This window comes from Mucor velutinosus (genome assembly GCF_035048745.1).
Source record: "Mucor velutinosus strain NIH1002 chromosome Unknown tig00001563, whole genome shotgun sequence".
Classification (NCBI taxonomy): Eukaryota; Fungi; Mucoromycota; class Mucoromycetes; order Mucorales; family Mucoraceae; genus Mucor; species Mucor velutinosus.
The window spans coordinates 1711486-1724719 of record NW_027041904.1 but is presented as its reverse complement, the minus strand read 5'-3'; the positions used below and the strand labels follow the sequence as shown (position 1 = coordinate 1724719).

Sequence of the window (13234 nt, the reverse complement as noted above, 5' to 3'; positions counted from 1 at the left end):
ACCAATTGTTGACATTCAATCTCAAGTCAGCTCCCTTTACCGAGCTGTAGTATCAGGGCAACACATCACATTTGCTGTGATCGACGGCAAAATGATTATCTGGATCCGAGCATGTTATATCCTTCAAACATTTAGCCATCTGGACATGGTGAATCGACAAAAATCACACGATGCTTCATCTTCTGCGCCTCAAGACATATACAAAATGATTCATCTGGGATACATCGTGTGATGTCAAAGTTGTTGCTCCACCGTAAAATGCTCAAAGGGTTCCGGGAACTTGCTCTAACGGTGAGTCAAGTAAAGTCACTTTTTTTTCAACATTTTGATAAAAAGCTTCTTCAGGAAAAAACACCAGTATCCTGTTTTCATTCCATTCACATTATCATGAGTGCCATTAAACTTGTTGTTGCTTCTAAAGCATCGCCCTTCAGCTACGGTAAGTGTCCATTGCGAGGCAATCAAACGTGGGAACCATGACATCTGATCCATGCGGCAAATGTGTACCTAGGTGTGCTCGCCGTTGCTGCTCAAATCAACGCTGTTAAGAAGGATGCTGTTCAAGTTGAATTCCGTGATGCAAAGAACCTTGACGGTGCCTCCAAGCCTGCCGCTTCTGTTTCTTACAACGGGTATGTTTGTATCAGTCAATCAGTCCATAACAACATGTTCACTTGTATTCTGACATGTCAATCTCCGTAGTGAAACCTATGAAACCACCAACGCCATCGCTAGACTTTTAGCCAGACTCAACCCTGAGGCTGGTCTCTACAACCCTCAAGATCCCATCAGCTCTACCTTGATTGATCAATGGTTGGATTTTGCTGAAACCAAATTGGCTACCTCTGACTTCAAGTCCCTTGATGCCACTTACAAGGAACTCAACAAGTACTTGACCCTCCGTTCTTACATTGTCGGTTATCAAGTTACCATTGCTGATTTGGTCATCTGGGGTACTTTGAGATCCTCCCCTGTCTTTGCTCGTATTGTCAAGACGAAGCCTGAGAACCTCGGCGCTTATCTTGTTCGTTGGTACGAGTATGTTGCCTCTCTTGAAGCTGCCGAGTATGCTTTGACAGCTGTTCAGAAGCAAGACAAGGCTTCCAAAGTAAGTGTAGTGTGTTTGGATGAGAGTGCAGTGATTTAACATTATATACAGGGTCCCAAGGCTGCTGATCAAGGTAAATTCGAAATTGGTTTAACTGAGGCCGAGATGGGCAAGGTTTGCACTCGTTTCCCTCCTGAGCCCTCGGGTTATCTTCACATTGGACACGCCAAGGCTGCTCTTATGAACCAATACTTTGCCGATACCTACAAGGGCAAGCTGATCATTCGTTTCGACGATACCAACCCCAGCAAGGAGAAGACTGAATTCGAGGAATCCATCAAGGAGGATCTTGCTTTGATCGGTGTTCCCTCTAACATTGTCTCTCACACCTCTGATTTCTTTGATCAAATGTACGAACTCGCTCTCAAGATGATCAAGGAAGGTAAGGCTTACTGTGATGATACCGACCAAGCTACCATGCGTGAGCAACGTACCGCCCGTGTTCCCTCCAAGTGTCGCGACAACTCTATTGAGGAGAACTTGCGTCGTTTCGCTGAGATGGCCAAGGGTTCTGAGGAAGGTTTGAAGAACTGTTTGCGTGCCAAGATTGACTATGCCAGTCCTAACGGTACCATGCGTGATCCCGTCATCTATCGTTGTAACTTGACTCCTCATCACTACACTGGTGACAAGTGGAAGGTCTACCCTACCTATGATTTCGCCTGCCCCATTGTCGATTCCATTGAAGGTGTCTCTCATGCTTTGAGAACCAACGAATACCGTGACCGTAATGTCCAATACGACTGGATGATTGAAGCTCTTGGTCTTCGCAAGGTCACTATTTGGGATTTCAGTAGAATGAACTTTGTATATACTCTTCTCTCCAAGAGAAAGCTTCAATGGTTTGTTGATCAAGGCCATGTCAGTGGCTGGGACGATCCTCGTTTCCCTACTGTCCGTGGTATCCGTCGTCGTGGTTTGACCATTGAAGCCTTGAAGCAATACATCTTGATGCAAGGTGCCTCTCAAAACACTCTGCTCTTGGAATGGGACAAACTCTGGGCTTTGAACAGAAAGATCATTGATCCTATTGCTCCCAGATACGTCGCTGTGCTCAAGGAGGGTGTTGTTGTCTGCAATGTCTCTGGTGCCACCGCTGAGGTCAAGGAACTTCCTCTTCACAAGAAGAACGCCGAGCTCGGTAACAAGAAGACTCACTACGGTCCTCAAATCTACTTGGATCAAGAGGATGCCAAGACTCTCGAAGAAGGTGAGGAGGTTACCTTGATGGACTGGGGAAATGTCTTTGTCCGCAAGATTGTCAAGGATGCTCAAGGCGAGGTTACTAGCATTGATTTGGAGCTTCATCTTGCTGGTGATTTCAAGAAGACCAAGAAGAAGTTGACTTGGTTGACCAAGGATGAAGATGCCACTAATATCCTCTTGTTTGACTACGATTACTTGATCACCAAGAAGAAGGTCGAGGAGGGTGATGAGGTCAAGGATCTGGTTACTCCTGTCAGTGAGTTCAAGTTCCCTGCTATTGCTGATGGCAACACCAAGAACTTGAAGAAGGGTGATATCATTCAATTTGAGCGCAAGGGTTACTTTATTCTCGATGCTCCTGCTACCGATTCTCAGCCTGCTCACTTTATCCGTATTCCTGACGGTAAGGCTGCCAACATGGCCTCCAAGGCTGATGCCGCACCCAAGAAGTAAATACTATTAGATACATACAATTTTTGAAAGAAACATATCAAGTTTTCTTTGTCATAAATTAATAAATCAAAATGCATTTTCATCACTGCATTTTGAGGGTTTCCTGCCACTATAAATCAGAGTGTTTGGTTACTATCCGCCTAATAAAAGTAAGCGAAAAACATCATTTTGTTACGAGTTTCAGACATCCATTTTATCACTTGCTTTCATCTGAAGCGTTGGATTGAATGAAGCACACTCTCTTTTCGCAAATACGGCTTTTAACAAGGTAATCATGGCCAGTTGTGCATACAAATACAATGAGTTCTTTGGAATGGCTGGATATTCAACTGATCTGGATGGTTTCAAGAGCTGCAGTGATGGAGCAATTGATATGCGTTGCCGGTTTGTCGAGCATATGGTGAATTTTTCGCTTACTCTGAGGAAAGTCCATGTCTTGCCTTAGGATCCTGAAGACGACGATTTTTTGCTTGGCTCTTTGAAATACCACCTTCGCCCCTGCCTTTGTGCTGAATAGTAACCGGCTCGACATTCAAAAGATGATCGACGAGGATCCCATTCATACCAAGTCTATAACTTGTCCGTTATTTTAAATCGTTTTCATACATTTATCTTGATATAAAATATCACAGTAACCTGCGTCCGCCGCTCGGTTATAGTCATGCTGCTATAGCTTACGCAGAGCAAGTAAGAACAACCTTTATACTGAAGCATGGCCCAACAATGCGATCTGCAATGAGCCATACATCGCCCATTTTCTCGAAAAGAACCAGCTCTCATTTACCAAATACTCAGAGTCAGCACTGCATCACAAAAAAAACATAACATAGAATCATATCCGTTGAGAGAAAACACGAGACAACACAAGGCAATGAGCAACAGAATGGACTCTTATGATTCCCAAAGGAATAATGGCCCTGTAGATCTTCAATTGAACCCTCTGTAAAATGATGCGATTTAATTCAAAAAAAGGGGGGATTTATCGACCTTCTCCGTTGATAACGATGCGGTAATGAGCTTTGCCATTGATCAAGTCTTTGATACCACCATTCACGCCTTCCAAAGTATTTTCGACTGTTTGAATCCATGGACGCACGCCTGTTTGGCTAGCGAATTCAAGCATCTCTTTCAAATCATCATTACTACCGACAAATGTACCAATCAAACTGATATGCTGATAGACAAGAGCAGCAGCAGGTAAGAGGATAGGCTCATCAGGAACGTCAATAAGTATCATTTTACCGCGGGTCTTGATAAGCTCGCTCAATTTGCCCCAGTTGGTTGATTTACCTGATCCACAGACCAAAAGCACATCGACACTTCTGGCATACTGTTCCTCAAAATTGCCATCCTTGTCCAAAACTAAAAAATCAGTAGCACCGAGTTTAGTAGCATCTTCCCGTTTGCTAGTTGATGTAGAGATGGCGAGAATCTTGGGGCATTTCTTGGCTTTTGCCCACTGAATCTGGTCATATTTACTCAAATCAGGCACATGGTCTTGCTTGTATACCGCGCTCATGTACTCACTGCCAAGTGTCCTAATCCTCCAATACCAATGACACCCACTGAGGTCTCAGGGCCAATGCTTTGATGCTTGAATGGAAGGTAGCTAACATGTTACAATAGTATAAGATGCCATTACTTGCTGGATGTCATTATTTTTTTTTCACTCACGTAGTAATACCAGCACACAGCCTGTATATTTGTGTTAAAAATGTCTGCTAAACGAAGATAAAACACACTTACAATGGAGCACCTTCTGCATCGCTGATGTTATCAGGAATTGGGATGGCCCAAGCAGCTTGCACTCTGACCTTATCAGCATAACCCTAAGTTTTAGGCATAAGCAGAGCGTTCTAGCATCGTTAAATGTCACTTACACCAAATGTAGAGATTCCCTTGTATTTTCCATTATATGTTGTCACTTTGTTTGGACACAATTGCGAATGAGAGCTATTACATTGGATGCAGTCTCCACAGGATCGACATACAGGACTGACGCCGACTCTCTGTCCCAATTGAATGTTGCTTACTTGGTCTCCAACAGCAGTTACCTTGCCAATGAATTCATGACCCGCAATCAAGGGATAGTTTGCGCGTTTCCAGCCCTATACACACGATTGATAAGCGTCAATCACCACATGCCAAGGTAGTCCATGCTACTAGACTCACATTTGTTAATTGGTGCACATCTGATCCACAGCTATACAGCCATAGAAATGTTGAGTGTTCAAGCACGGGATGACTAGAGTCAATCAAAGACTTACATGCCACATGCAGCAACCTGAATCTCTACTTCATCGGCGTCTAAAGGCCTTGGTTCAAACTTGTAGACTTGCAAGTGCGTCTTTTCATCCTTTAAAACAAAGGGTTCTAATCCTGCATATCCTGTGAAAACTTCTTGATTGCCTGTCATTCCAAATGTATCAGTTTAATATGATTGTGTCGGGTGATTCTGCAGTAAATGTATGTGTGTGTGAGAGAGAGAGAAAGAAGAGGAGAAGGAAAAACTTTTAGCGTTCAGATGAACCTATACACACTCTTGTTCGTGTAGCTTCAGGCACTGATCTAGCAACTTTCTGTCAGCAACCTAGTGTTGATCTGATCATTTCCACATCCAAATTCAGTTTAGACAAGTGTATTGCAAACGAGTGAGTACGTGTGTCTTTGTAGGATCATCTTACTATATGAACCACTAGCTTGAACTCATACATGTAGGTTTCAAATTATAAGCGCAGATAGCAACTCCATTTTCGTATGGCTTTGGTATATAAAAAGATTGCAAGACTCCAGTTCATGATGCAGCGTCCTTTTTACTTTCTTCCCTCCAATGTTCTCTCATATCAAAGCGTTTCGATGGCCAATCTTGGCTGTGAGTTTGATGACTGTAATCATGTTGTTTACATGGCAGTTTGATAGAGCGCCTGCCAAATCAGTAAATACATTTGATGCAGCTTCTTTTATCTCGAATGGCGAGCTTTACAAACTGCAAGTACAGGAATCCGGTAGGATACAAAAGACATCCAACAAATTAGGCCCTTCATATACTAAAGTTTGATATCAGTGCTAAACCTGTCAAGAGTGGAGGAGCTATCTAGTAAATACGACATTGCTGTTACCCACCCGCCATTGCAATGGACAGGTACACAGATCTTACTCAACCCCAAATATGCTATTTGTATTCATGATTTGCATGTCATTTAGAACAAGATCTGGCATTCTTCAAATCCGCTGCAGGAGAAACGGTATTCTCTCAGTTAGCCTTGATTCCCGAGGCTCATCTTCCTCCCAACTTTGCCACCATCACAGCAGCTGAAAGACTATTTAAAGCACTGTTTCTGCATTTTGACAAGATACTAGCCAAAGACCCCTTTCAAGATGTGCAACATGATCCGTCCTGGACTTTCTTTAAAAGACTGGAAAATGCGCTTTATCCTTGGATCTATCCCTATTGGGACAATGTATTTCACATCAACAACCACACCAGCGGCAAAGGCATTGTGCTGTGTGTAGGCAACAATCAATTCAAGTTTGCAGCATCGACTATCCGAGCGATTCGAGAAGTGTATCACAATGACCTCCCGATTGAAGTGTTTTTCATCCGAGAAAACGATTTGGATATCGCCAAACGACACTATCTGACCAGTGAATTTGACAATCTGACACTGATGAAGCTGGACGACTATGTGGACGATTATTATACCAAGTTTGGCGGCTGGGCCATGAAACCATTTGCCATGTTGGCGAGCAGGTTCTCTGAAATAATCATGATGGATGCAGATGTCTTCTTCTTCCAAGATCCTGGCATGCTGTTTGAGGATGAAGGCTACATGATGACTGGCAGTTTGTTTTACTATGATCGTACCTTGTTTCCCAACTGGACAAAGGGCCCTGATTGGATGCGATCCTTTCTGCCTTCCATGAGCTCGTTTGTGCCCAAGTCTCGCTGGTTTAGAGGCCTTTCTTCTCATGAGCAAGAGTCTGGCGTCGTGGTGATGGATAAAAGAAAAGCATTGTTGGGCCTGTTATCTGTTTGCAAAATGAATGGTGTGACCGAACGTGATGAAGTGGTTTACAAGCACGTTCACGGTGACAAAGAGACGTATTGGGTAGGCTTTGAAGTGACTCAAACACCCTACGCGTTTGTCAAGTCGTACGCTGGTGTTATTGGCAGCTATGGCCGTGGTGCTGCTGATGGTTCGCCCGAGTACATCTGTGGTAATCAGATCCACCTTGATGCGGAAGGAAAGCCTCTTTGGTTGAATGGAGGTCTGTACAGAAACAAGCATGCCAAAGATGGTCTCGAATACCTCAATTTCACCCATTTCTCCACTGGCGACGACTGGGATTTTGGCACCAACTGCATAAAAAACAAAGACACTGTGCACGATTTGGATCCCGTGCAAAGAGTATACGCTTTAGTGTCCGTTGAGATTGACAAGAAACGTATGCTGGATCAAGAACTACTTGACAAGAATGCATGGAAGTTCAAAGACGCCATGTAATTTGTTATACATATGTAAATACACCCATCTATTTTATTGGAAAAGGGATAAACAACTAAGACCGTCTTGATCAAAGCTCTGTTCTGGTCTACATGAGCATTTTTCCCATATGGCTCTATCACTTGGGCAGTGATTATACAGGTATCTATAGCGATACCCAACATCCTCCCAAAAGTGCACTTGATTTCGATTGAGAAACAAAGCAGCTGCTAATGATTGTATCACTGGATCCCCCCATCTTTCATAAAATATGCCCTCTTCTTTATCTATGAAATCAAAGAATGTTTGATACGCTTCGCTCTTGAAAAACCGTGTTGTTGCGATTTGAAAGTTGTTCCAGAAATAACATCGATTGTACTGTCCATCATCGTTTGTCATGAGAGACATCAAACTCTCGTCTTCAACGTCAATTGATGGATGCCACTTTGTGTGTTGCTTCTTGAACTTGGTTACCGCGTTAAAAAGTGAAGGTATTGTCTCCTGCTTTTCGTAGGTTGCCATTGAGTACGATATTTCCTTGTGGTTGTCCAGCATGTACTGAAAAGGATCAAAGTCTATTGGGCACATGTACTCGGTGCCTGGCTCGAACCTCCAAAAGTAATCCAGTTGGTCAAATACAGCGTGGCTATAGGAGTGCTGTCAGAAATTGGCCACCTCGTTGCATAAACGATCACTCGCTACTTACTTGAAAATGGTGCCAGCCATTAATCTCGACTTGAACCGGAACTCTTCGGTGTTGCCCTCTGTATCTTTCAGGTAGTTTCTTGCGAGCAGTGCTCTGAATTGATCTGTGGTATTACTATAGCCGTATTCATACTGAGTTACTTTTTCAAATTGGACATCTCCCTGAGTGATGGAAGCTACCAGTTCCTTGTATTCAGTGGATAAATTGTCATCCGTAAAGATAACATATGGGTAGTTGTGATGCTTGTTAAACACGTCTTCTATGGTGCGCATTGTCTGTCGCAGATCACTGAGTGACTCTTTGTCGCCATGTGCAAATGCAATGTAAGCTGCCTTCAGATGAGGGTTTCGTTGAGACAGCTGGGATGGGGGTGTGTACTGCCATTTGTTTCGATAATATGGAATGTTGGTAAAGTACGGGATGTTGGCAGGTATCGTCTTGTACAATGAAGTGAGAAACAGCAGCACCATGAGTGTGATGAACAAGACGAAAGCTATCAGCATACATAACCGCAACATTAGCTTTCTTTGATGTTTCCTGTACGACATGGTCAGTTTCGAAACAAAAGTAAAAAAGAACAAGACACTATTACTGGGATAAGAAACAAACAAGATGTAAAACCATTTTTTTTTGTTTTGTTTGTGTGGTTTGTGTGGTTTGTGTGCATTTTGGTGTGTATGTGTGTGTCTGATAACTCCAATTTGAGAACTTGTTTTCACTGGCCTTTTGCTAATCCATGTTTTCAATATACCGCGGTAAAAACCATTGAATCATAATACATACTATTCCTGCCAAGAGAATCCTTTTATTTGGCACTTTCAAAGCAATAGCTGGATCATGGTGGTGTAACAGAGTACAAAGGCTGTTGAGATGTCGTTCATACTCAGTCGAACTTTGACATGGAAAGCTTGCTTACAGCCTGATTTCGTCAATCACGAATCAGTTATACTACAGTTGCAAGTACTTGAAGATTGTCTAATAAATCGGATTTGATGCACCATCGAGGCGAGTATTCTGTAATAGATTAACTGATCGCTTGTATCTCTTATGATGTAGATTACAATATTGGAGCATCTCGAGCTTAGTGAAGTTTTATGAGGCTTGCAAAAAGTATATGGCAAAATTAATCAGAAATACCTGCATTTTCGTACTTGAGCGGCTAGCATGGACATCGCTTGCCTGTTAATGCGTCATGTACAGGTGCCAAAAGACGCATGAAGCTACTGCTGCTATTTTCTTTAAATGTTCACAGTGCACCTGTTGGATATTTACTATGTTCTACGTGCTGACATGGTATGTTGAACAGCAACTGTGTATCACTGATATATATATACTGGAAAACTATGAAAAAAAAAGTAGACAAGCAAACCATATCCTTTCCAAATTTTGTAGCATTGAGAGCCGGGCAAAGGTGAATAACCCCACCGGCGAAGCCGGCAATGGGGAGAGGAGTTTGGAGGAAGAGCATTACGCGCGTAATTCAACACTTTATAACATTGATTTATGGGGGGGTTAACCATAGCGAAGCAAAGGTGCAAACGTATGACAACTAAGTATTCAATCCAGCATTTAATAGCATTGATCTATACGAGGGCTTGATTATGGCAAACCAAATATGCAAAACCACAGTATCTAAGCAGTAAATTCGGCTTCTCACTTTCATTTTTAATAAGCTTACCAACAACATAATGTATCAAAATATGCATGAATTAGCTTTACCAAAAGCAGTTTGCCTCCTGTTCAAAACAGAAGTTACACAGGCTGCAGAACTGCTCTTCCAGAGGATCTCAGCTACCAAAACATGGTTCATGCCGTGTAAATAAAAGCTATATAACAAAACATAACCACATTTGACAGCTTTCAAGCCTTCATACCTTGACATGTAGACCTTTCTGAGCCACCGGGATAACGCCAAACAATTGTACTTGAGTAGTAGTAACTTCGTGACACCTTTGCTCAACTTTTTTGAAAACCCAAAAAACATGGTCAAAAATCGACCAAAAAGCATGAGGGATACCTCATGGTTTTCATCGAAAATCAGACGATCGCATTTTTCACCTTGAAAATGAAGACTTTTACTATGGTATATATCAAATCAAAATGTTTCTCTCGATCCAAAGCAACCTCTGAAACCACTTTTATGAGGTCTTCATATGCAAAATATGGCTATTTTCGCTAAAATCCTCTTTTCAAATTTTATTAAATTGCTCAATAATTTCAGTTAAAACACTTATTACAGTTAGCACCATTGGAAGCGCTTTGAAAAGTACTTCAAGAATGTATTAGGAAGCGTAGGGTGATCATCACAGTTTATATAGTCGGATATAGCAAAACAGATTAAAAAAGTCGAAAAAAGACGGTATCTGTCCAATCTTGAACAGAAAAAATAAACTGAGTTTCAATTAATTTTAGCGGGTGGCACTGCTGCTGGCTGACCTAAATACCTTTCTGTTGATGATAATGATGATTGCGATGCTGATTAAATGGGGATCGTGAATTTCAAAGAACAATCGATTAGCTTGAATCCTTTTATATTTGGTTTTATTGGGAGTTTTTCATTATGCAGGTATTTTTTTGCAATGATAACCCCTCAAAAAAGTCGCTGTAGATCTCATAAAAGTTCTGTGTTTACGCATGGCCAGCTCTGTGTTGCCATCTCAAGAGCAGCATCCGCGAATGGTATCACAGTTTTGCCGCCAGAAAATGCGACTCGGACGGAGGATGTAGGGAACCAGAAGTCTTATAATAATACAGTATAACGTAAATGCTGCATAAAAATATTGATTTGTACTTCTTTTAAAGCAAGTTTCATCCCTAATATAGTCATTGTTTAAAATGTACTTTTATACCAGATTTTTATTATGTCTGATTTAATATGTCTTTAGCGAGAGCTCATAGGGCGACGCCGACATCGAGCGTAGTGAGATAGATCGGCTAGTGTTATATTTACAAACATATGCTTGTTTGATTAATTTATTAACGGTGAACTGAACGACAAGCAAGAAACTAATAAAAATGGCTTAATTGCGATGAAAGAATGCTGCTGTTTTTCTATATACAGCACCCCAATTCATCATGATGGGACTACAAATAATGAGCGATGCTCCAAATACAATCATCAATGTCTCGAAACCAGCAGCAGACATGATCAAACCAGCAACTACAGGACCAATAAACATACCAATGGAATAAGCCATATTGTATAATGCGTAAACTATTTAATTTATATTAGCACACGCATTTTGTTTGTTTGTTTGTTAATCAAAAGCTACCTTGAGCATATGCTGCACCGCCCTATAACAATAAAAATTAGATCAGCATATTGCGTATGCCTTAAAGTATTCAAGTCTTACCATCTCGTTCACAGTTTCACCCATCTCAGGTAAAACAGGAGTCAATGTAACGGGACTAGAGAGACCAAACACCATAAGAGGAGGTATGATCCAATAGATGGAGGTATAATGGAGTGCCACTAATGGTGAAGCAACGGCCATCATAATCATACCAGTGGCTGAGATCACTTGTCTACCCATCTACACAAACAGAAATGTTGAGTATACGCGCATGTCGTTCAAGTGCTTCTCACATCGTTACCTTGTCCGAGAGATGGCCGATCAAAGGAGCGAGAAAAGCAGGGACAACCATGGCGACAAAGATCAAACCAATAGTAGATGCAGACGCACTGAATGTTTGCTGCAAATGAATAGGTAACGCAGGCTCAATACCAGCGAAAACAGATGCACTGACTGTAACACACAAAACGCATGACAAGATTCGCCAGTTCTTCAAGAGATCAATCATGGTCAATGGCTTCTTGTCTGTTGCTCTATTGCAGCTGTTCACCAAGGGCGTTGTCTCATCAATCTCTTCTTGTGCTCGCGAAACATGATCCTGTGTCTCTTCAATGTGGTTGTGCTTGGGTTCCGCTAACCAGAGGATAGCTAAAAAGTTGAGTACAGCAAATCCAGCGCAAAAGAAGAAGGGTGCTTCCATGCCTCCGTATTCATACAAAGCTCCTCCAATACCAGGGCCCAATGCAAATCCAACTGTGTGTGCTGTTAAGACTGTGCCCATGACAGCGCCCAATTTCTTTGTTGGAAATACATCTGCCAGCAAACCAAGGCCAATGGTCCTAAAATGCCATCTTTAGAATGGATCCTTTGATTCACCCGGGGGGGGGCAACCAACGACTTACCATGAAGCACCACCCGCTACCCCTTGAGCCACACGAGCCAATACCAACAATGCATATGTATCTGCCATGGCGAATGCTAATGTAGAAATCACCAAACCCAACATGCCGCCCATCATGGGATATCTTCTATTTTGATAGCGGTCTGACAAAATGGCAAATACAGGAGTTGCCAATAATAGACCAAATGCTAAAACAAATAACATTAACACCGACTTAGTCATTTGATGAATCAAACAATTGCATACCATAACAGCCAAACAAGAACCCAACCATTGTAGAATCGCCTTCCAATCTATCAATGACAAGGATAGGCAGACAAGGAATGACCACGCCATAGACCAACATGTCACTAGCAGCATGCAAAATAGTCAGAGTTGCAACATGAATGAAGAGGAGTCTCTCTTACGTGAATAGAGTGAGTGCTACCACACATGCAACACCCAAACGGGAATAACGAGCTCTTATCCAACCACTCCTATCTCTCAAGTCAACTGAGTCTGTGCCAGCCATTGCCTTGTAATAGAGGGGTAAAAAAAAAATGAACAAGTAGAAAACAAAAAGAAGAGAAAGAAGAGAGATTGATTATCTATATATTTGGAAAAGAATTTTCAGGGGAAAATGGAGCAGAGGCAGGAAGAGAGGGGGGTTCGAGTCACATCACTTCAAATGAAAGAAAGATTTCTGTACTTTCACACCAATTGAAACAGTGCTTTGATACAAATATAGTAGTTTTAAGAGCATTTTGTGCTCGAGTTACATCCGTCATTTGAGTACAATGGTCAGAAAGGTAGATCGATTTTGAATGGGCGCGCACTTGAGCACATTTATAGCTGAAAACAATCATGCGCATCTATTCTCATGATCTTGTATAATCGATCCATTCGTCAATTTGTATGGTTTTAAAGGGTAGCTGTGGCATTGATCCCCAATTTCGTTGCCATGGACAATGTCGCTCAAGATGGCGGTTTCCCAAATCCGAGTATCATGATAGGGTATTTTGAAATTGATCCAAGGATGGGAGGCATTGATCTTCTTAAAGATAACAGCTATATTCGTATATTCGGCTATGCAAGTTTTCATGC

At 42.0% G+C, this 13234-nt stretch overlaps 5 protein-coding genes across 5 annotated transcripts; 2 read left to right on the top strand and 3 right to left on the bottom strand.

Annotated features, from left to right (window-relative positions):
• Nucleotides 1–387: 387 nt before the first annotated feature.
• On the top strand, nt 388–2767 carry OCA6 (protein-tyrosine-phosphatase; the record flags this gene model as incomplete). The annotated part of the gene is made up of 4 exons (XM_064828414.1): nt 388–439; nt 512–632; nt 703–1108; nt 1160–2767. The coding sequence occupies 4 exons, from the start codon at nt 388–390 to the stop codon at nt 2765–2767; spliced, it is 2187 nt and encodes a 728-aa protein (XP_064685616.1).
• Nucleotides 2768–3746: 979 nt separating this feature from the next.
• Nucleotides 3747–5183, bottom strand: CDC73 (accessory factor associated with RNA polymerase II; the record flags this gene model as incomplete). The annotated part of the gene is made up of 7 exons (XM_064828413.1): nt 3747–4232; nt 4295–4376; nt 4442–4462; nt 4514–4596; nt 4648–4875; nt 4940–4970; nt 5035–5183. The coding sequence occupies 7 exons, from the start codon at nt 5181–5183 to the stop codon at nt 3747–3749; spliced, it is 1080 nt and encodes a 359-aa protein (XP_064685615.1).
• A 414-nt stretch (nt 5184–5597) lies between these two features.
• ATC70_009175 (uncharacterized protein) lies at nt 5598–7272 on the top strand (the record flags this gene model as incomplete). Its single annotated transcript, XM_064828412.1, has 3 exons — nt 5598–5772; nt 5832–5909; nt 5972–7272. 3 exons carry the CDS (start codon nt 5598–5600, stop codon nt 7270–7272), a joined length of 1554 nt encoding a protein of 517 aa, XP_064685614.1.
• A 33-nt stretch (nt 7273–7305) lies between these two features.
• On the bottom strand, nt 7306–8427 carry ATC70_009174 (uncharacterized protein; the record flags this gene model as incomplete). The annotated part of the gene is made up of 2 exons (XM_064828411.1): nt 7306–7897; nt 7958–8427. The coding sequence occupies 2 exons, from the start codon at nt 8425–8427 to the stop codon at nt 7306–7308; spliced, it is 1062 nt and encodes a 353-aa protein (XP_064685613.1).
• Nucleotides 8428–10977: 2550 nt separating this feature from the next.
• ATC70_009173 (uncharacterized protein) lies at nt 10978–12662 on the bottom strand (the record flags this gene model as incomplete). Its single annotated transcript, XM_064828410.1, has 7 exons — nt 10978–11171; nt 11230–11251; nt 11311–11490; nt 11552–12089; nt 12153–12339; nt 12398–12501; nt 12559–12662. 7 exons carry the CDS (start codon nt 12660–12662, stop codon nt 10978–10980), a joined length of 1329 nt encoding a protein of 442 aa, XP_064685612.1.
• Between the last annotated feature and the right edge of the window lie 572 nt (nt 12663–13234).